The 23,829-nt window shown below is 41.6% G+C and overlaps 1 protein-coding gene across 1 annotated transcript in view; it reads left to right on the forward strand.

Annotated features, from left to right (window-relative positions):
• Positions 1 to 17,178, forward strand: part of NRG3 (neuregulin 3) — a 1,498,269-nt gene extending 1,481,091 nt beyond the window's left edge. Inside the window, exon 9 of the mRNA XM_073596886.1 lies at positions 17,051 to 17,178. Within this exon, the coding sequence (XP_073452987.1) occupies positions 17,051 to 17,054 (4 nt within the window). The 3' untranslated portion in view covers positions 17,055 to 17,178. The remainder of the gene's footprint in view (positions 1 to 17,050) is intronic.
• Positions 17,179 to 23,829: the final 6,651 nt, after the last annotated feature.

Consider the following 23,829-nt stretch of genomic DNA (forward strand, 5'->3'; position numbering starts at 1 on the left):
CAGCTACAGTATTTATAGTTAGTGTACTGTGTCCTCTGCACAGTGTGCACCTAAAGCTACAAGAAGAAAATTGGTGGTGTTCTTCTGATCCTATTAGTACCGCAGGCAGCTACAGTATTTACAGTTAGTGTAGTGCGTCCTCTGCACAGTATGCACCTAAAGCTACCTGAAGAAAATTGGTGGTGTTCTTCTGATCCTATTAGTACCACAGGCAGGCAGCTGCAGTATTTACAGTTAGTGTAGTGTGCCCTCTGCACAGTGTGCATATAAAGCTACCTGAAGAAAATTGGTGGTGTTCTTCTGATCCTATTAGTACTGCAGGCAGCTGCAGTATTTCCAGTTAATGTAATGCGTCCTCTGCACAGTGTGCACCTAAAGCTACCAGAAGAAAATTGGTGGTGTTCTTCTGATCTTATTAGTACCACAGGCAGACTGCTGCAGTATTTACAGTTAGTGTACTGCATCCTCTGCACAGTGTGCACCTAAAGCTACCTGACGACAATTGCTGTTGTTCTGATTCTATTAATACCACAGGCAGGCAGCTACAGTATTTACAGTTAGTGTACTGTGTCCTCTGCACAGTGTGCACCTAAAGCTACCTGAAGAAAATTGGTGGTGTTCTTCTGATCCTATTAGTACCGCAGGCAGCTGCAGTATTTATAGTTAATGTAGTGTGTCCTCTGCACAGTGTGCACCTAAAGCTACCTGAAAAAAATTGGTGGTGTTCTTCTGATGCTATTAGAACCGCATTCAGCTGCAGTATTTACAGTTAGTGTAGTGCGTCCTCTGCACAGTGTGCACCTAAAGCTACCTGAAGAAAATTGGTGGTGTTCTTCTGATCCTATTAGTACCACAGGCAGGCAGTTACAGTATTTACAGTTAGTGTACTGTGTCCTCTGCACAGTGTGCACCTAAAGCTACCTGAAGAAAATTGGTGGTGTTCTTCTGATCTTATTAGTACCACAGGCAGGCTGCTGCAGTATTTACAGTTAGTGTACTGCATCCTCTGCACAGTGTGCACCTAAAGCTACCTGAAGACAATTGCTGTTGTTCTGATTCTATTAATACCACAGGCAGGCAGCTACAGTATTTATAGTTAGTGTACTGTGTCCTCTGCACAGTGTGCACCTAAAGCTACCTGAAGAAAATTGGTGGTGTTCTTCTGATCTTATTAGTACCACAGGCAGGCTGCTGCAGTATTTACAGTTAGTGTACTGCATCCTCTGCACAGTGTGCACCTAAAGCTACCTGAAGACAATTGCTGTTGTTCTGATTCTATTAATACCACAGGCAGGCAGCTACAGTATTTATAGTTAGTGTACTGTGTCCTCTGCACAGTGTGCACCTAAAGCTACAAGAAGAAAATTGGTGGTGTTCTTCTGATCCTATTAGTACCGCAGGCAGCTACAGTATTTACAGTTAGTGTAGTGCGTCCTCTGCACAGTGCGCACCTAAAGCTACCTGAAGAAAATTGGTGGTGTTCTTCTGATCCTATTAGTACCACAGGCAGGCAGCTGCAGTATTTACAGTTAGTGTAGTGTGCCCTCTGCACAGTGTGCATATAAAGCTACCTGAAGAAAATTGGTGGTGTTCTTCTGATCCTATTAGTACTGCAGGCAGCTGCAGTATTTCCAGTTAATGTAATGCGTCCTCTGCACAGTGTGCACCTAAAGCTACCAGAAGAAAATTGGTGGTGTTCTTCTGATCCTATTAGTACCACAGGCAGCTGCAGTATTTACAGTTTTTACAGTTAGTGCAGTGTGTCCTCTGCACAGTGTGCACCTAAAGCTACCTGAAGAAAATTAGTGGTGTTCTTCTAGACCTATTAGTGCCATAGGCAGGCAGCTGCAGTATTTACAGTTAGTGTAGTGCGTTCTCTGCACAGTGTGCACCTAAAGCTACCTTAAGGAAATTTAATGTGTTCTTCTGATCCTGTTAGTACCACAGGAAGGCAGCTGCAGTATTTACAGTTAGTGTACTGCGTCCTCTGCGCAGTGTGCACCTAAAACTACCTGAACAAAATTGGTGGTGTTCTTCTGATCCTATTAGTACCCCAGGCACCTGCAGTATTTACAGTGAATGTAGTGCGTCCTCTGCACAGTGTGCACCTAAAGCTACCTGAAGAAAATTGGTGGTGTTCTTCTGATCCTATTAGTACCGCATTCAGCTGCAGTATTTACAGTTAGTGTAGTGCGTCCTCTGCACAGTGGGCACCTAAAACTACCTGAAGACAATTGTTGTTGTTCTGATCCTATTAATACCACAGGCAGCTACAGTATTTACAGTTAGTGTACTGTGTCCTCTGCACAGTGTGCACCTAAAGCTGCCTGAAGAAAATTGGTGGTGTTCTTCTGATCCTATTAGTACCACAGGCAGGCAGCTGCAATATTTACAGTTAGCGTAGTGTGTCCTCTGCACAGTGTGCACCTAAAGCTACCAGAAGAAAATTGGTGGTGTTTTTCTGATCCTATTAGTACCACAGGCAGGCAGCTGCAGTATTTACAGTTAGTGTACTGCATCCTCTGCACAGTTTGCACCTAAAGCTACCTGAAGACAATTGCTGTTGTTCTGATCCTATTAATACCACAGGCAGGCAGCTACATTATTTACAGTTAGTGTACTGTGTCCTCTGCACAGTGTGCACCTAAAGCTACCTGAAGAAAATTGGTGGTGTTGTTTTGATCCTATTAGTACCACAGACAGGCAGCTGCAGTATTTACAGTTAGTGTACTGCGTCCTCTGCACAGTGTGTACCTAAAGCTACCTGAAGACAATTGCTGTTGTTCTGATCCTATTAATACCACAGGCAGGCAGCTACATTATTTACAGTTAGTGTACTGTGTCCTCTGCACAGTGTGCATCTAAAGCTACCTGAAGAAAATTGGTGGTGTTCTTCTGATCCTATTAGTACCACAGGCAAGCAGCTGCAGTATTTACAGTAAGTGTACTGCGTCCCCTGCACAGTTCTTTGTTGTGGGCCTTTTTTTGAGATGAGTGCATCAGATCCCACTATTTGCAACATGTTTCAAGCGTATCTCACATGGCCAAAACATCACCCACTTGGGCATCACATGCTTGACCAGACATATGTCGACCTGCCATGCAGTTCGTTGGCAAGCGTACCTGAAGACCCACACCAAAGAACAAAGCGTACCTCTCCTTGCTCCTCATCAGCTGGGATCTCCAACCCCACTATACCTTCAGTCCTCTCTGAAACCTGCACTGAGAGGAATGAAGGTGTAGAATTAGGTGTGTCACAGCCAAGTACTTGCAGGCAATCTGCTATCGGTACACAGACATCAGATTGTACCAGGCAAATTCCCCTGCCCCAGCTGCTGCACTGCCGAAAGAAGTTCGCTCCCAGCCATCCACATGCCCAGCGGTTGAATGCTAGCTTGGCTAAATTGCTAGCACTTCAACTGCTGCCTTTTCAGTTGGTAGACTCTTCCCCCTTCTGTGAGTTTGTGGAATCTGCAGATCCTCACTGGCAGGTTCCCAAATACCACTTTTTCTCACTGAAGGTGATTCCGGCTCTCTACCGGCATGTGGAAGGCAATGTCTTGGCCTCACTGGACAGGGCGGTCAGCGGTAAGGTGCATATTACCACTGACTCATGGTCCAGCAGGCATGGACAGGGACGTTACCTTTCTTTCACCGCGCACTGGGTGACTCTTCTGGCAGCTGGGAAGGATGCAGGACAAGGTGCAGTAGTGTTGGAGCTTGTTCCGCCACCACACTTCCAAAATTCTACTAGTGGTGATTTTGCCACACCTCTCTCCTCCACCGCTCCTCTTCTTCTTCCTCCATGGCCTCTTCCTGTGCTGATTTGTCCTCGGAACCAGCAGTGCTCCGTAGGCATTCAAGGGGCTACGCAAGAACGCAGGCAAAAAGATGCCATGCGGTGCTTGAGCTTGTGTTCTTGGGGGACAGGAGCCACACTGGGCAGAGATTCTGTCAGCTCTGTAGGGGCAGGTTCAGAGGTGGTTGACGCTATGCCAGCTTAAGGCAGGTATGGTGGTTTGCGACAATGGCACCAACCTCCTCTCCACCCTCTGACAGGGACAACTGACCCATGTGCCCTGTTTGGCTCACATCTTTAACTTGGTGGCGCAGCAGTTCTTGGGCAGGTACCCGGGCTTACAGGATGTCCTGAGGCAGGCCAGGAAAGTCTGTGTGCATTTCCGCAGGTCATATAATGCCAGTGCTCAGCTGGCTGACCTCCAAAAGGAATTTAACCTGCCCAAGAATCGCCTAATCTGTGACATGCCCAGCAGGTGGAACTCTATTTTGGCCATGCTGCAGCAGCAGCACCTGCAGCAGAGGCCCATCAATGAGTACCTATGCGTCTATGGCATCAGGACAGGGTCAGGGGACTTTGGTTTTTTCACAACGCCAGTGGGTTATGATCAGGGATGCATGCACTGTCCTGTCACCATTTGAGGAGGCCACGAAGGATGATGAGCAGTGACAGTGCATGCATCAGTGACACTGTCCCTCTTGTCCACCTGTTGGAGCACACGCTGCGTGGAATAATGGACAGGGCACTTGAGGCAGAACAGGGGAGGAAGAGGAAGACTTCCTTACCTCTCAAGGCCCCCTTTATCCAGACAGTGTTCCTGCATGCCTGCCGATCACACAGGAAGATGACAAGGAGGAGGAGGAGGATTGTGTCAGCATGGAGGTGGAGCCTGGCACTCAGCATCAGCAGCAGTCTTCAAGGGATCATTTACAGCCCGAAGAAACCCATGGACTTGTACGTGGCTGGGAGGAGGTGGCTGCGGATCATGTTGTCCTTAGTGACCCAGAGGACTCTGGACCGAATGCCTCATCAAACCTACGCTGCATGGCCTCCCTGATCCTGCAAAGCCTGCTGAAGGATCCTCGTACTTGTGGTATCAAGGGGAGGGATGATTACTGGCTGGCAACCCTCCTTGATCCACGTTACAAGGGTAACGTTTTGGACCTTATCTTGCCATCGCAGAGGATGAAACATCTTCGGGAGGCTTTGCAGAAAGGTTTGTGCAACGCGTTTCCAGAGCCTGTGAGGTTACAATTTCCTGGTCCTCCTGGACAACGTGTTGCTGAGGCTTCGGTCAGTCACAGAAGGAACGGTGGAGAAGGTGGCCATCTGACCGATGCGTTCAGACAATTTTTTAGTCCGCAGCCCCAAGGTCTGATCGGTTCCAGCAACCATCGCCAGTGTCTGATTCACATGGTGCAGGATTACCTAGGGGCAAGATCAGACTTGGACACCTTTCCCATCAAAAATCTTCAGGGTTACTGGGTCTTGAGGATGGATCACTGGCCAGAGCTTGCACAGTATGCAATTGAGATACTGGCTTGTCCTGCATCCAGCGTTCTTTCGGAACGCACATTCAGTGCTGCTGGAGGCTTTGTAAGCAATCACAGGGTGCGCCTGTCAACCGAATCGGTCGATCAGCTGACCTTCATAAAAATGAATCAGTCTTGGATCACCAGCTACCAAGCACCTGATGCTAATGTAAGCGACTGTTTTTTTTTTTTATGTGAGATCTCTTCAAGACTGCCTTTGCTGATGTTGATTGACTATCCTGTTATGCTGAGTCACAATCCTCTTCCTCCTCAATTTTCATGCTGATAGCTTGTAAGAACATTTTTGGTTCTGGGCACCGCCACCAGTGGCCAAGGCCCAATTTTTCTGCCCCTGTTTAACAGGGGCATGTATTTATAATTTTTGTTGCAATACTTTGCAGCAGGGCTCATTCCTGTGCTCCAACTATAGTATCTGTGAGGGGTTGCAGTGTTGTGGCACCAGCACCAGTACCCAAGGCCCAATTTTTCAGCCCCTGTTTAACAGGAGCATATAATTACAATTTTGTTTGCAATACTTTGCAGCACGGCTCATTCCTGCATTCCAACTATAGCATCTGTGAGGGGTTACAGTGTTGTGGCAATTTTTCTGCCCCTGTTTAACAGGGGCGTGTAATTACAATTTTCAATGCAATACTTTGCAGCAGGGCTCATTCCTGTGCTCCAACTAGAGTATCTGTGAGGGGTTGCAGTGTTGTGGCACCAGAACCAGTGCCCAAGGCCCATTTTTTCGGCCGCTGTTTAACAGGGGTGTATAATTACAATTTGATGCAATACTTTGCAGCAGGGCTCATTCCTGCACTCCAACTATAGCATCTGTGAGGGGTTACAGTGTTGTGGCACTTTTTCTGCCCCTGTTTAACAGGGGCGTGTAATTACAATTTTTGATACAATACTTTGCAGCTGGGCTCATTCCTGCACTCCAACTAGAGTATCTGTGAGGGGTTGCAGTGTTGTGGCACCAGCACCAGTGCCCAAGGCCCAATTTTTCAGCCGCTGTTTAACAGGGGCATATAATTACAATTTTTGGTGCAATACTTTGCAGCAGGGCTCATTCCTGCGCTCCAACTATAGCATCTGTGAGGGGTTGCAGTGTTGTGGCACCAGTACCTAAGGCCCAATTTTTCTGCCCCTGTTCAACAGGGACATGTAATTACAATTCTTGATCTAATATTTCACAGCAGGGCCCATTCCTGCGCCCACCAAGAGTAACTGTGAGGGCATACAGTGTTTTGGCAACACCACTACCACCACCACCACCACCAAAGGCTCAATTTTTCTGCCCCTGTTCAACAGGTGCATGTAATTACAATTCTTGATATAATATTTCACAGCAGGGCCCGTTCCTGCGCCCACCAAGAGTAACTGTGAGGGCTTACAGTGTTGTGGCACCACCAACACCTAAGGCCTCAATTTCTGCAGAGTATATAGGGCAGGCCCCTACTTTCAAACATCCAACTTACAAACGACTCCTACTTGCAAACTGAAGGAGACAACAGGACGTGAGATTAAATCTACCCCTAGGAAGAGTTAATATGGGAAAAACGTGTCTTTTCTTCACTGATGCTTTATCACCAATCCTTGTTTCACTAAAAACCCCAAATTTTCAAAAAACATTTGTCATTGGGACAGAAAGTGAGGTGAAATCTTCTGAATAGGTACAGAGACAGCAAAACAAATGTTAAAGGGGTGATAACCCTTCCCTATGTTTTCCAAAAAGCTTAAAAATATATTTTTTGTCTGGAGCTACACTTTAAAAATGTACTAGTTCAAAATTACAAACCAACAAACCTACAGTCCCTGTCTTGTTTGCACCGCCTGTATACTGCTGTTCAGAGTATATAGGGCCTGGGGGCCCCACGCCTTTCCTTTTTTTAATTTGGGTGCGGGGTTCCCCTTAATATTCATACAAGACCCAAAGGGCCTGGTAATGGACTTGGGGTGGTACCCATGCCGTTTGTCTCACTGATTTTCATCCATATTGCCTGGACCTGACATTACATTAAAGCCGCAAGCAGTTTTAAATTACTTTTATTCCTTTAAAAATGTCATTTTGTGCAGGGACTGTTCTAAGCACAAGAAACATGCGCCACTTTACAGTCATACTATAGACACCCCCCAGGTATGATATTTAAAGGAATATTTCACTTTTTTTTTCACTTTAAGCATCACTAAAATCACTGCTCCCGAAAAAACGACCCTTTTTGAAACTTTTTTTGCATTGATACATGTCCCCTGGGGCAGGACCCGGGTCCCCAAACCCTTTTTAGGACAATAACTTGCATATTAGCTTTTAAAATTAGCACTTTTGATTTAAAACGTTTGAGTCCCATAGACTTTAATGGGGTTCTAAAGTTTGTGCAAACTTTCGGTCCGTTCGCAGGTTCTGGTGCGAACCGAACCGGGGGGTGTTTGGCTCATCCCTAATCATAACTAAAGATGGTGTAATGAGCCCCTTGCTCGCTCAGTTCCACTCTCCCGACACTCCTTTGCAGCTATTGAATCAGATTGCAACGTCTGATGGTTCGGTCATCCAATGCTCCGGGATTAGAATTACAGCTATGTGCCGTTCTAACCCAGTTGTGATAGCTCAGAACAAACACCAGGCAGGCTGTATGTAAGTTCAACCAGGAATCTATCTTTATTGACAAAATACAGGCTTTTATACACTCAAAGTGTAGGTGCAGACCTCCTGCTCATATTACTCTAACAATACAGCTGTAACCTAATTAACCTAATTAACATGAGCTAATTAACTAATCCCTTTAGACAGACTAGATGACTCAGACATGACCATTAGGCCAGACTGGCCGTCTTGTAGTTCAGAAAATCCAATCAACATTATCACAATCAGCATAGACTCTTCTTCACACAATAGCAGAGTTAATTAACACAAATAACAATGAGGATCTAATGACTCTAAGATCCCATAGTAGACTTATTTACAATACACCTTTTAGCAGACAATAGACAGACAGGTGTTGGAATTTACATCAGCATCTCCTAATAGTATCTGTCCCAGCATTACGAATCAGCCACTATTCCAATATGGCAAATCCAGGGTCCCCAGAGTCTGTATGTCCTGGGGGACCAGGACCCGAATCCACAGTAATACCGGCTCAAGGGTCCCCAGGCATACAGCTCACAAACAGCACCGTTCTCCCAAATGCAAGGGCCCCCGATCGATCGGCAAGAGGCTAGCATACAGTCCCCTCCAAAAGTCTCTTTCCCGGCTAGGTCTGTCACAGATGGGTTGAACACCGATTGGGGTGAACACATGTTCTGGTTTGCAGCAGAACTCCTGAACAGGGGAAAAACTGCAAACTCCAGTGAAGTCTATGAAAGCTGAACTTGTGAAATCAACAGTCCCCATTTTGAAGGCTTATATGCAAGTAATTGGGCATAAAAAGGGTATGGGGACCCACATACTGCCCTGTGGAACATGTACCAATGCAAACATTCGTTATAAAAACTATAATTTTTAAAGGAGCAGTGATTTTAATGATGCGTTTAACCACTTAAGGACCAGCATCGTTTTGGAATTTAGGTGTTTACATGTTTAAAACAGGTTTTTTGCTAGAAAATTACTTAGAATCTCCAAACATTATATATTGTTTTTTTCTAACACCTTAGAGAATAAAATAGCAGTCAATGCAATACTTTTTTTTGCACCGTTTTTTTATACTGTGAAATATAATGTTATGCCAAGTAAATTGATACCCAACATGTCACGCTTCAAAATTGCGCCCGCTCGTGGAATTGCGTCAAACTTTTACCCTAAAAAATCTCCATAGGCGACATTTAAAAAATTCTACAGGTTGCATGTTTTGCATTACAGAGGAGGTCTAGGGCTAGAATTATTGCTCTCACTCTATCGGTCATGGTGATACCTCACATGTGTGGTTTGACTACCGTTTTCATATGCGGGCGCTACTCACGTATGTGTTCGCTTCTGCGCGTGAGCTCGTCGAGACGCGGGTTTTTAAAAAAAAAATTTTTATTTTTATTATTTTTTTACAGGATTTTATTTATTTTTACAAAGTTTAAAAAAAAAAACATGTGTCACTTTTATTCCTATTACAAGGAATGTAAACATCCCTTGTAATAGAAAAAAGCATGACAGGACCTCTTAAATATGAGATCTGGGGTCAAAAAGACCTCAGATCTCATATTTACACTAAAATGCAATAAAAGAAAAAAGTCTTTTAAAAAAATGACATTGAAAAAAATGTGCCTTTAAGACGTATGGGCGGAAGTAACGTTTTGACGTCGCTTCCGCCCAGCAGTGTCATGGAGACGAGTGGGCACCATCTTAGCCTCACTCATCTCCAGGCACAGAAGGGAGATGGACGCAATTGATAAAAGTGATCTTGCAGCTAATCTGTCGCAGAGACCACTTTTATCCTAAAGCCGACCGCCGCACGAAAACAGGGATACTGGGGTTATGACAGCTAGCTGCTTCAATAACAACGATATCCGCCGCCAAAGTTTGGATGTACATCAGCGTGCGGCGGTCAGCAAGTGGCTAAACCTGATTACCAAGCCCCCCCTCTAGTACAGTGGACATAGGCAGCAAATGTTCCTATTTCCACTGACACCTGATACATAGTAAACCACAAGTGTTACTATGTATCAGACTGTCATTTTATGAATTAATGAGGAATCTCTATACAAATTCCTTATTCATTCTAGTAAAGTGCTACAGAGAAAGGGACTATCTTCAGTCCCTTTCAATGTCTCTCCACGGTGATGCCCCCCCTGCACTCACCCCTCCATGGCTTCCTCAGCTTTTCCTCCCAGCCAACCCAATCCATCCTGATTGGCCAGGAGGAGAAGCCGGAAGACAATAGTGAATATTAATTTGCTATTGTCACAAGAGGGTGGGTTTGGAGTGTAATGCTCTGCACTCTGAGCCCAGCCCTTTTCTAGTCAATTAGAGCCTCAGGCTCTAATCATGTGGCTTGAAAAAAACTCATTCAAACGTATGAGTTCCCTAATGGTCCGGCTGCTGCTGGTAAGACCCCTTTCACATGGAGCGGACTCTGTCAAGCAGATACGCCTGCTCAGTGGGGATCTGTCTGCTGATCCCCGCTGAGCAGGCAGATGACAGGTCTTTGTCCTCTCCGCTGATGCAGAGTAGACACGGACACAGCCTGCTGTTCTCTACAGAGTGGTCAGATGGAAATGGACCGCCTGTCCATTTCCATCGGATTCCATCCAATCCGATCTGCTAGATGGATGGGGAATGGATTCCTATCCATCTGTTTTTAGCGGACTGGACTGGATCGGATGCAGGCTGATGTAAACGGACACATGTCTATTTACATCGGCCTGTCCATAGAGAACAATGGATGGTCTGATTGGGCCCCCCTGAAAAATGGACAGGCAGAACCGATCGGTCTGTTGGTGTGAAAGGAGCCTAAGGCCTTGTTCACACAGGGCATACACAGCGTACCTTTACACTAATGCACAGGTGTTCTGTGCATCTCTGTGCAGGTAGTCCCATTGATGTAATTTGGGATGTAGCAACTGCACGAACAGAGCCGTTGCTCCCAATTTTACATCCATGTAGGTCCGCATGCATGTCCCTGAGCTTACACTGTGTTCGGGGTCAGGTACCCACACCCACATGTATGTCAGATTGGGAACAGCAGCTATGTCTGTGCAGTCGTGCATCTCTATTGGCATAAATGGGACTGCCTGTACGGGGATGCACGGAATACCTGTGCATCCCTGTGTGGGTAAACATGGCCCTCCATGGGCGTACACTTTAGTATGCCACATATAAACAATGCTTTAGTAGTAATTTAGCAGGGATTTTGAAAGTTATGTTGTGTTTATGTGCACTAGTAATGATTTTAGTGTATTTTTAGTAAAAAATAGCGATATGATAAACATTTGCATGATTATTGTGGGGCCCAAAAAATCAGTAGCACTTTTTTTTATTCTACAGGTCATGCGCTTTCAGAAAATATCTAGTTTGAGGGGTCTTTTCAAATATTGAAAGCTGTAAAATGGTAACCTCTGGATTTTTAGAGTATATTGTTTTTATTTACAGTTTTACGTAGCTTCAGTTTTCACCATTTTACAAATAGGTGCAATTTAAAATGTACAAATATTTGTTATTTACTCAACTCAATACAGTTTTAACTTTCATATTTATATATTTACTAGGAATTTAGCAGGAATTTTGTACATTGTTCTAATACTTTTTATTGGTTTATTTTTAAAATATGTTTTACATGCATCCACCCCTGAAGAGCTAATGCCTCACAAAATGTGTTGGGTATTCAAGATGTCATACATATGGATGCCGGATGTTATTTTATATGTATGTATGCATTACCATTTTATAATACATTTTATTGCATTTATCTTTGTCATTTTCGTTGGCCAACTGTGCACACTTTACACAAGTCCCAAGGGCTATTCCTTTGTTAATTGTTGTATAATCAGGGATGGAGATGTGCCACTGGTGACCCCAGTCCTTTCTTTTTTTTGTAGGGAACAATGAAAATCTTCTGATTTTTAGAGAAATGTGTTTTTTGCGTACGTTCAGTTTTTCACCACTTTGCAAAAAGGCGTAATTTAAAAATTACAAATATTTGTAATTTGTTAACTCAATAGGTTAAGATGTTATGTTTAGTAAGAATTTTGTAAATACTATACTATATATACTGTGTTTTTATCTGCTAATAATGATTTTAGTGTAATTTTTAACATAAACATTTGCGCATATATCATTTTGCCCTAAAAATCAGTATCACCTAATTGTATTCTACTGGTCATGTGCGATCAGAAAATATATGGTTTGGGGTGGGGGGGGGGGGGAGTCTTTAACAAGCTCTGAAAGCTGTAAGTGAAAAGGGAAAAATAAAAACGCAATGGAGAAATTGCAAAAATGGCTTGGCCACCTGAGTGTAAAAATGGAGCACAGGGCCTGGCAGCGAAAGGGTAAAGTAAAAATGTGGGAAGGAAATTCATATAGTGCAACAGTTAACAGAAACAGATTTACTAGACATATTCAATGACTGCATTATCAGGTATTTTAGTCCTATGTGGATTAAATGCTGTAGTCATTTAGCAAGAACACAGATTTATTTTCTGCTTGCCTGGGCTCTGCAAAAGTGAAGGGGATGAACCAGCTGCCCTTTTAATTAAGTTCTTGACAGAAGGCTAATTGATGAAATACCCTTTTTTAGCTGAAATATAAAATCCTGTTCATTTTGTGTTTGAAATCTGAACTCTGAAGCAACACACAGTTACAGATTAAAATATCTTCAATGCAATTCTGAACAGAATATAAAAAAAAAAAGAAAATAAAACTCTTTAAAAATGGACTTGCTGCATATTTTGATGCTATTATTTTCAATAGAATATATTTGTATATTTGCATAACTTCAACTCTTCAAGAGGCCTGTAAAATCAGCAAAATAACTACTTTGTGCCTGATCACACTCTGCCCTGTTATGTAACTAAAAAGTTAGAAAATTTAACAAAGATAAAGAAAATTTAAAAAAAAAAAAAAAAACTTTAAAAAGGACATTATTTCTTCATCATCACAGGAGAATATTATTTATGCTTAAATATTAGAAGCGTAAAGGTAAAATGTCAATAAAAACAAAGCAGGAAGCCTTATTATCTCTCAAACTTCCTAAACTTGCAAATGTATATGGAAAATAGTTCATTATTTTTACCTTGGTCAGAAGGAAAAATATTTGACCTAGCCCTTCTTATGCCCTGTACGCACGATAGCATTTTCCGATGGAAAATGTGTGATAGGACCTGACCGTGTGTAGGCTCCATCACACATTTTCCATAGGAATTTCCGACACACAAAGTTTGAGAGCTTGCTATAAAATCTTCCGACAACAAAATCCGTTGTCGGAAATTCCGATCGTGTGTACACAAATCTGATGCACAAAGTGCCACGCATGCTCAGAATAAATTAAGAGACGAAAGCTATTGGCTACTGCCCCGTTTATAGTCCCGACGTACGTATTTTACATCACAGCGTTCAGAACAATCAGATTTTCCGACAACTTTGTGTGACCGTGTGTATGCAAGACAAGTTTGAGCCAACATCCGTCTGAAAAAATCTTAGGATTTTGTTGTTGGAATGTCCGATCGATGTCCGATTGTGTGTACAGGGCATAATAACTAAAAATAATGATAAATTAGAGCATCTCAGATAAGCACCTACAATGCAGTCTAAACACTAATAATTGTCATCTTTTTTTTCTTCAAGCACCTCAAAAGTGTATCTCTTTTACAGTGGAGGTATTTCAAGATGACACTACAACCCTCATTCTTTAAAGTCATATTTCATGAATTAAGATGCAACAGAGCCAGATTATCTACATGGCAACAATGGACAGTAGCCTAGGACCCAGTGTATGACAAACTACAACCTTTATACTCCTGCTGTTAAACAAGAAATGGTGCAGTTAGCTAGAGATGTGCACCTATACTTCAGTTCACAAGGGAGAATTCCTAGGCAGCTCATGTCTGATCCGTACAAAGAATCCATACAAATTTATAGAATTCATACAGTAAGGCTTCTTCTGCGCCTATTGAAATCTCTATCAATGTCAGTCGAAAAGATGGAAGGCAAAATCTGCAAACTTGCCTAAGGACCCATTCTGCCTTATTGCATCTCTGTGATGCACGGTGTAGCAAAGGAACGTTACAGATTCCAAACTGCTGGTTGCACACTAGATGCCAGGGAATGTGCTGCATGCTTGATTGTGGTGTTTTCATAAGCCCTAAGCCTAGGTTCACATTGCTGGGACATGGGATCTGACTTGTGAGACCCCAAGTCGCATGACTTGTCCAATTTAATAATTCCCTATGAGAGCCATCTTAACTGATACTACACAAGTCACTCCGACTTTAGAAAAAGATTCTTGCACTATTTGGGTGCGATTTTGGCCCTTGTAAGGCTCCTAAATAGCATCCAAGTTGGATCAAGTCAGAAGGAAGTCATAGGCAAAGCAGCACTGGGAACTGAGCATAAGATATAAAATGACCTGCTTACTACAGCTGTTGAAGGAATAGTGGATAATGGATGAAGCTCAGTGCATAACCATTAGAATGTCAACAATTTGTTTATTTTTCTAATTTTACAGTATATAAGACTAAGCTGAACATTGTAAGTGACATGTCAGTGAGCATGTGCTTTAGAATCTAAAAGCAACTATCAACTATGCAATATTATGGATAAGGAATAACTTATGATATCTGTCAAGTTCTTTGATAGTGGCCAGTGATAGTGGCCAGTCCTTATTCTCTATAAGCCAGCTTGAAGCAAAGCCCACATTTACCCAAAGGTAGGGGCCCGACCCTGAACAAAAACATATGGAATGCCGGAGTATGATCAAACAGGTTGGACAATGCTAAGAAATATTTAATCACAAATTTCAACTTTCAATTTTTTTTATAAATTTCCATTTTTTTCCAGAAAAAAACAGGGAAAATATGTTTTTTTCCATGGCTTCAAAGTTTCCAGAAATGTTACATCTCTAGTAAGAACACATGTGTAAGAAGCCAATGAATATCCAAAAGAACAGCACAATAATAAACAGTCCTAAAATAGAAGACAAAGCACTAAAATAAAAACACTGAACAGTAAAGTAATTTTTGGCGCTTTCATTCAAAGCCCTCACTTATTAATTGTGAAAGCAGCGCATAATTGTTTTCTAAAATGATGTATAGTCCCGAAAAAGGGATCCTTGTTGAGGTTCTAGCTGATTGTGATGTAGCCATATGCATTAGAAATTAGATTTTCTCTGAAAACAAAAAGTAATCATGATACTGGGAGATACTTTGCTTTTAATCTGTGGACAGAGAATTTGATAGAGAGTTGCTGATAACAGTTTCAGCTCTGCTGTACACTCCTATTTGTAATGACACTGGGCGTGACAAAATTACTGCCATACCATTGATGTATCATTACTAACTCCCACAGGAATAGATATCTAGACCATAACTGAAAGTTTGCACCTAAGGTATGTTGGTTGCAGAAAAATAAAATTATAACACAAAGTGAAGAAATATATTCCGCCAGGGGTTTTGATGCAACAAAGAGACATATCAAACAATGGCAGTGTAAAAATACTGTATATAATTGTATTAGCCAAACATTTAAGAACAACAAAAGTTTAAAATATGAGCTCTGGTTACACACAATCTCATTATGGCCTAACAGCCATGATAACACTGAAACAGACAGGTATTAGCTTCTGTAAAAGAATGTCTTTCAATGTAAGTTCTGCTCAAAAGTGCTCCAATGCGTTTCGATCAGACATATCACAATCTTCATCAAGGGACTGTGTTATCTTCAGTCAATGGAAGGGTTTGGAACCAGGATTTGGAATTAAAATCAACATCCAGGACTTCTCATAGGTCATTCTGACCACCCATATTGTGGAGCCCAACACTGCTGGCTTGCAAGGTACCACATATGGGGTAGCTGAGGAAGAGGGAGGTCTATTATAAAAAAGAAAAAAATTCTACTGTATATGACTAACTGCTCATGTATTATTGTCTTTTCAAATGATTACATAAAACAAGTTACTACACTTGCAAAAAGCTTTAGCAATAACAGATACCCCTATGTCTCTTTGCTGCATCAAAACCCCTAATTACACTTGGGGTGCGCAGCATTTCTCCATTTCTATGTGTGTCTCCATTTTTAAATAAAGTTATAATTTACCTCCATCAGTGAACCTGACACTATGAACACTTACTAACCAAAAGATGACCATAATATGTAGATCATTCTGTGTTCTTATGCTTTCTGCTCCCCAATCAACATCCTCCACTTATGCAAGCTGCCTTCTCTTCATCTCGGACTTCAGCATAGTAGACCTTTCTTTCAGAATATGCCTTAACATCCAGTGACAGCAGTATGGGTGAGTAAACAATATCTTGAAAAGGCATATAACTTATTTCCTATTTAAAAACATGACAGGTGAAAGTTTATAAAGCTTATCAAACTTCTGTGTTGCCTCATGCTCTGCCTGGTGTTTTTTATATGACGTTCTCATGGAGGCCCAGTGATGTTGATTATTTCATTTATATTATCTTATTTTCTCCTTCTATCATTCCTTAACCCTTTTCTTACTTCTACAAAGGTGCAATTTCCATATCAATAATAATAATGGTTAGTAGTTATATGGAGCCAACAATTCACACACCGCTTTAAAATATAAAAGGAGACAGTACAGTTACAGTACAATACAAGAGGGTTAGGAGGGCCCTCCTTATAAGAGCTTACAATCTAATAGGGTGGGTGATATTCTTCCTGTTTCATAATACATACAGTCCTTTTCCTAACACATCTCTAAATATACTCTTTTCTAATACTTTCCTGTGCACTCAGCATATGATATTTGCTTTATATAATCCATCAAGCTTATATACAAATGTATTTTTTACAGAATCAATATGATACAGTTATTTCAAAGAGTAAGAATTGCTACAGATAAAAAAAATCATCTTTGATTGGCTATTATTTCATTATAACTAGTAAAATTGGACATTCAGGCAAAATTAGTACTAATACACAATTTTTTCAAAAATATAATATGGAAAAATGATGCTTGCCCTTGAGTCTTGAGTTGTTATACCTTCATCTTTAAAACGTTCATACTTAAGTTTTGTTATTCTTAGAAGAACAAGGTCTTTCTTCTCTTTTCAGATAATGTGAGGGATGATTGAAGATTTGCTGCAAATCAAAAAGAACAAAAGCACTGAAAAGAATTTGAAAGATGAAGACGGTATAATTAATTAAAAAGTATGAACAACAATACCTGAACCTTTCCAGAATGAATCGAGCAACTGTTTTTTTTTTTATTCTTTTACTTTTAGTGATCAACAACTAATTCACATATTTCTTAAAACGTTTCTGGAAATCACAAGAACAAAATGATTATTTCAACTAATTTTCCCTGACATTTGCCATATTCATGCAGGCATTATGTTGATAAAAATCAGAGTCTAGGTTTAGCGCAACCCACTGATTTATTCATGATTTCATAAGAGAATATGATTATTCCCTCTCCCTCATCCCCCCCAAATGATTGCATTTTCAAGTGTGAAGTGAGTTGGAAAATGTCTTCACTTCATTATGACAGCCCATATATTCTTTCTTGTGTACAGCTTACAAAGTCTAGCTGGGAATAATGTATTCTCTTGATTGTGGTTTCAGGAGTAAACATGTTAAATGTTTCTTGTAAACAGTTACATAAGAGATAAGATTTACAAAGATATTTACAAAGATATGACTTCAACCACCCTTGCTTATTTTTTTTTAACCTGAAATAAGTGCTACTTTTAGAATTATTTGCTATTGAAGTAATACATAAAAGTTTATAAATGATGATTTATCCTTAAGTACATTTTATTGTAATAATTGAGTGCTGTATATTGTGTTTGGTAATGCCCTTAGAAGTGATTTCCTGCTGAGGAAAATTAAGGTAATCACTATTAGCTTTTATTCTTAAGCACAAGGGTGACACATATGTACATTTTAGGGGCCCCACCAATTGTGAACTCATTCTTGTAATATTATTATAACCATGAAAATCTAATTTAATATCAGAGGTGGATTATCCAGAATACAGAACATTTGTATTTTTTATATAAAAGGTTGGCTTGGTCCTTCCCTATTACCTATAGGTCAGTGACATTGTCACATAAAATAACTAATAGGAAAACTTGGTGCGTGGGAGGCTGACAGATAAGGACCAGGGACACACTTGAATTTCTGAGGAAGTTTGTCTGTCCAAATCTTGGGAGTATAATAATCACAGCATGTAAATGTAAGAAAAATAAAAATGATACATTGACTTTTTTGAAGTTATGCACCTAAATGTGTATGTTTTTTATTGTGGATATAATATGCCCATATAATATGCCCATATTCTTACTTTTGGATTGTGTGAGGTTAACACCATTTTTATTACTATCTGTGTCCCCATTGAAAGTGATGCACCCTTTCTGCTTGCTCTGGTGACCATTGGTCACTGGGAATAAAAGTGAGGGAAAATCAAAAATTTTGAGTTGTCCCCAGAATGGAAATATAGGGAAAATATTTAAATGTGGATACTTGCTTAGGTGACAACTGTTTAAGATGGGATTTTCCTCACTCAAGAAAGATTACCTTTCACTTCTTATTGTGTCTACAGGCTGGAACTGAAGGGCAATCTTGAATGGGCATCAGTCACAAAAAGAAAAAAAAACAGACAGTGGTTTTAATCATACTCTCTCTTTATACTTAAGCTCAACATAGCTGCAGCTATTAGGCAATAGACAAAGCAATACAATTATGGCTTAAATAAAGTATAAAATTGGAAAGTGGCACAGTTTATAGAGACCTATACAATGAGGGGAATCTATTTTTAGCAACTGGGTATGTGCATTACAAATTGGCCACATCCACTGATAATCACTTTTTAACATTAAGTGGTATTTATAAAGTCAGATGACATAGGGTAAATACAAAAAAAAGGTGGGTGAATATGTCCAGATGTGCAATCAATGTGATCCTATGGGATATAAAAATATAGGAAGCTTAAAAAAAATGCAATTACTAGAAACAAATCTCAGTTTTTAATGTAAAAATAAAACAGTTGATCTAGATGTTCGAGCATCTGTTAAAGGGGTGTAAGTTAGGACAAATAATAACAGACAACATGTGTTCTCAGTCATGCGAATGATATGTCAGCAAATGTATGGCGATTCCTCAGAAAAATTTATATTGCCCGTTTATAAACAACAGAATATTCATGGGAGGGGAGAAGGTCTTTTAGAGAAAGGGATATTATATTACTGGCAAGATTAATTTTGGGAGAGCAGTTGAAAAAGCAAATTGGAAAATAAATATTCAAAAATGTAAAGTCATCATCGTGCCACATCCAAAACAAATTCTTGCTTTCCTTTTGAAATTAGCAAAGAAAACATTGATTCTCTCATATATATCCTCTTCTTCATTTCCTATTTCTCCTCTTCCTATATTCAGCATTTCTCCAATTATCAGATCTGTTAAAACAATATACATTGATAATTTTATGACCACTGACAGGTAAAGTGAGTAACATTGAATATTTTGTAACAATGGCATCTGAAAATGGGTTGGATATATTAGGCAGTACGTGAACACGTTGTTCCTGAAGATAATGTGTTGAAAGCAGAGAAAATGGGCAAGCATAAGGATTTGAGCAACTTTGACAAGGGCCAAATTGTAATGGCAAGATGACTAGGTCAGAACAATTTCAAAACTGCAGCTCTTGTGGGATGTTTCCTGTCTGCAGTGGTCAGGACCAACCAAAAGCAGTCCAAGGAAGGAATCTTGGTGATCCAGCAAAAGGGTCATGTGGGGACAAGGCTCACTTATGCAAGTAGAAAGAAAAACCTGGCTTGTGTAGTATGATCCATTAAAAGAGCAACTGTAGCTCAGATCACTAAAAATGTTAATGCTGGTTCTGACACAACGGTGTCAGAAAAAACATTGAATTGCAGTTTGTTGCATATGGGGCTCTGTAGCCACAGACCGATCAGGGTGCCCATGCTGACTCATGTCCATAGCCACAAATGCCTACAATGGTCACGTGTGGATCAGAACTGGACCACTGAGCAATGGAAGAGGGTGGTCTGGTTGATGAACTCAAGAATGGTTTGAGGAACACAAGTTTGAAGTATTATTTGGCCTCCAAATCTGTGGGATGTGCTGGAAAAAAAAGTCCAATCCATGGAGGCCTCACTTTGCAACTTACACGATTTAATCATTTGCCGCCCGCCCACTGTTAAATGATGGAGGAGCAGTGCGGCTCTCGTTCTGGAACGATGTCATATGATGGCGCCCCAAAACGGCCACTTTCACATACCCACGGCGGCACGCAATGTGGCAATCGAGGCAGCGCCATGTTCCTAGGACACGGCATGACCCTGATCTCAGCAAAGAGTCAATGATGTGGCTCTTTAACCATGTGATTGGCTGTGTCCAATCACAGCCAGTCACATGTAAATGTGGAAGTGCCGCTTATCGTTTCTCCTTGCCTCACACTGACAGTGTGTGTGGCAAGGAGAGACGATCAGTGGCATCTCCTCACAGGGGAGACCAGAACAGGTAATCAGGGTATTGTTTATCAGTGCCCAGATTACAGTAAAGCCCCAGCAGTTCTCATCAGTGACACCAATCAGTGCCCATCAGTGACACCAATCAGTGCCTATTAGTGATGCCAGTCAGTGTTGCCTTTCAGAGCCCATCAGTGCATGCTCATCAGTGCTGCCCATCAATGCCCATCAGTGCCGCCTATCAGTGCACATCAGTGCCTCCTCATCAGTGCCATCTAATCAGTGCCGCCTCATCAGTGCCCATCAGTACAGCCTCATCAGCGCACATCAGTGAAGGAGAAAAATTACTTATTTACAAAATTTACCTGACTGAAACTAAGAAAAACTTTTTTTTTCAAAATATTCAGTCTTTTTTCTTTTTTTAGTAAAAAATAAAAAACCAGCAGTGATTAAATACCACCAAAGGAAACTCTATTTGTGTGAAAAAAATTCATTTGGGTATAGTGTTGCATGACCGCGCAATTGTCATTCAAATTGTGAGAGCGCTGAAAGCTGAAAATTAGCCTGGGCAGGATGGGCGTGAAAGTGCCCCGTAGGCAAGTGGTTAAATAACAACAAGTCGAGAGGCGCCTCTGGGTGCAGTCGTTTTTATATATAAAATAACACTTTATTAAAAATTAGGTAAACTCACATTTTAGCAAGCAAAAACAAGCATGGTATCAGAAGTCATGGATGGCGCTCCCGGACCTGTGCCATATGCAGTCTATACTGTATTTAATGAAACACCAAATTAATCGTGTATAATAATAGTGGGGGTAAAGTGTGTGAAAGAATTGTGTCAATAAGATACTCAAAACGGTCCTGTATACGCTGGTAACCAGTAATAACAGGATCAGATCACCATAGGGTAGTGATGGGAAAAATATATAAGGGGTAGTTAATCCCTATAAATCCCAAATTACTTTGTAAACATGTGAAGAAATTAAATTTGCGTAGACTTTTATGAAGTGTGGTGACACACATAAATGAAAAGAAAAAATGAAAAAATGAAAATAATATGACACTATAACAACATATACTGCTGTCGGAACCAAAAGTCCAGCATGTACTTATAGATAGCTAACATGGCTAAAAGTCCAACATCAAATGAATGGGTAAACATCTAAAGATGTGGTTGGAAGGTCTACAGCAACCAAAACTAATGGTGTAAGGCCTTAGATCCAGGGATGGCATCCACAGGATAAGGTGTCCTGCATATGTGTAGACGGGATAGGCAAAAATACCCTTACCGGCAATGGTAGACCCCTCAGCCAGCGGCTTAGGGGTCAGACAAGCTTAAGATATGGGAGGTGGTTCCACAGCAGCTGGAGATGTTGGAGGAAAACTGCAGCACTCACCAACCGAACCTCTCTGGTTACAGCGACTCCCGGTATCCAAGATGCAAATCAGGAACTGCTTACAAGGAAGCCGCTTCCTTAAATTGGATGTATATCCTCAGAAAGAATGGGGATCAAAAAGAAGACCTCCCCATAGTGTGAATCCGCTTATTGGAAAGCATTTATTTAAAAATCAAGAGCAATACAATACACCATGACCTAAACACTAGTGTCAGGTATAAAACAATAAAAAGCGCTTTAAAATAAAAGTGGCAAGACAGGCATAACCACCCGATGCATTTCGTCCGATAGGACTTCAACTGGGGTACCAAATCATCTGCTTCCATCAGGAGTTTGAGTGCTTTGATCTCAGGTGTTGTTGGCACTGGAGGATTGGCATAGTTTTTGGAAGTCCAAGAATACGACCCTATAGAAACTCTCGATATGTGGGCCTTTGGCCTGTGAGGAGTAAAAAATGGACTTGGGCTTAAAAGTGGTTTGAATGATGGGAGGAGAAGTGGCAGTATGTTGAGTAAGGAGATGAAACAATTCATCATCAAACAGAGATTTCTCCATATCATCAACTGCACTGGTGTCAAATATGAACACATCTGATGGGGAAGGAGGAGGTGATGTGGATGGAATGGAATTGGCCTGAATGTTCTTTTTTTCTTTTATATGATAGTATCGTTTTAAGGTGAGATTCCGTACATATCTATTAAGGTCCTTAAATAGCAGAAAGGGATTAGGTTTAGTAAGAGGTGCAAAATTGAGGCCTCTACCCAGAAGTGAGGTGTCAGCGTTGGATAAATTATGTGAAGATAAATTGAAAATCTTCACAGTTTCCTTATTTTTAGTGCATTGAGATTTGCTTTTACTGCGTCCTCTTCTGCAGCTCCTCCGATGAGCTTTCTTTTTCTGGAGGCTACAAGAGGAGAACTGGTCACTAAAAAAGGAGAAGACAACATGGGAAGGGAAGAAGGGGACTCAATATGTTGACTCATGGGGCGTGGCCTGGACTGGCATGGCGTGAGGAGTGAAATTTGGGAGCTCCGCTAGCTGATCATCCGAATATACATATCCTGGACCTGAAATACTTACCTGCTGTCTACTCCTGGGTCGCTCACCCTCTCCTACACAAGGGGAACATGTCACTGACAAAACAGAAGACGGATCCCGCCGCTAAACTGGCAAAATATCGGAACACAGACAAGGAGCTCGGGGGAGAAAATGGTGCCGGCTCCTCCTCTACTACAGACACAGCTACAGAGGACACCGCATGTGTACTGGAGGCAATCTCAGATTGTAAGAGCGCACTGATGAGCAAAATTGAAGAAGTCAAGATCGATGTCTCATTGATTCGGCAAGATCTGCAAAAACTGAGGGACCGGGTTACAGAAACGGAAACCCGCATCAGCAATGTCGAGGACGAGCTACCGCCATTACAAGTTCATGCCGAGCGCCTGCAGCATCAACTTAACATGGTGCTCGCTAAACAGGACAACATGGAAAACTGCTTGCGGAGGTGCAACCTACGATTTGTTGGCCTACCCGAAGGTTCAGAAGGCTCTGACCCCCCTTCCTTTCTGGAAAACCTACTCATAAACACTTTTGGAAGAGCGGAGTTCTCCACCTCATTCGTGGTGGAGCGGGCACATAGGCTGGCGGCGAAGCCTCCTCCTCAGGGCGCACCGCCGAGAACTTTCATTGCTAAACTGCTCAATTTTAGAGATTGCGACGCTGTCCTCAGGCTCACCAGACTGAAGGGCAACATCCCCTTTCAAAACATCGAAATTAAGGTGTTCCCGGATTTCTCGGCGGACGTCCAAAAGAAGAGGGCCCTCTTCACTGAAGCGAAGCGCCAACTGCGGATTCGCCACTACACCTATGCTATGCTTTTCCCCGCGAGACTGCGGGTGGTGGGTGCAGACCGAGCTCATTTCTTTGACACACCGGAGGTGGTGTTCGCCTGGTTGGAGGACAAGGCGGTGCCGGGCCGACTTTATTATTGCACACAGGTACTGTA

This window comes from Aquarana catesbeiana, linkage group LG08 (assembly GCF_042186555.1).
Source record: "Aquarana catesbeiana isolate 2022-GZ linkage group LG08, ASM4218655v1, whole genome shotgun sequence".
Lineage (NCBI taxonomy): Eukaryota > Metazoa > Chordata > Amphibia > Anura > Ranidae > Aquarana > Aquarana catesbeiana.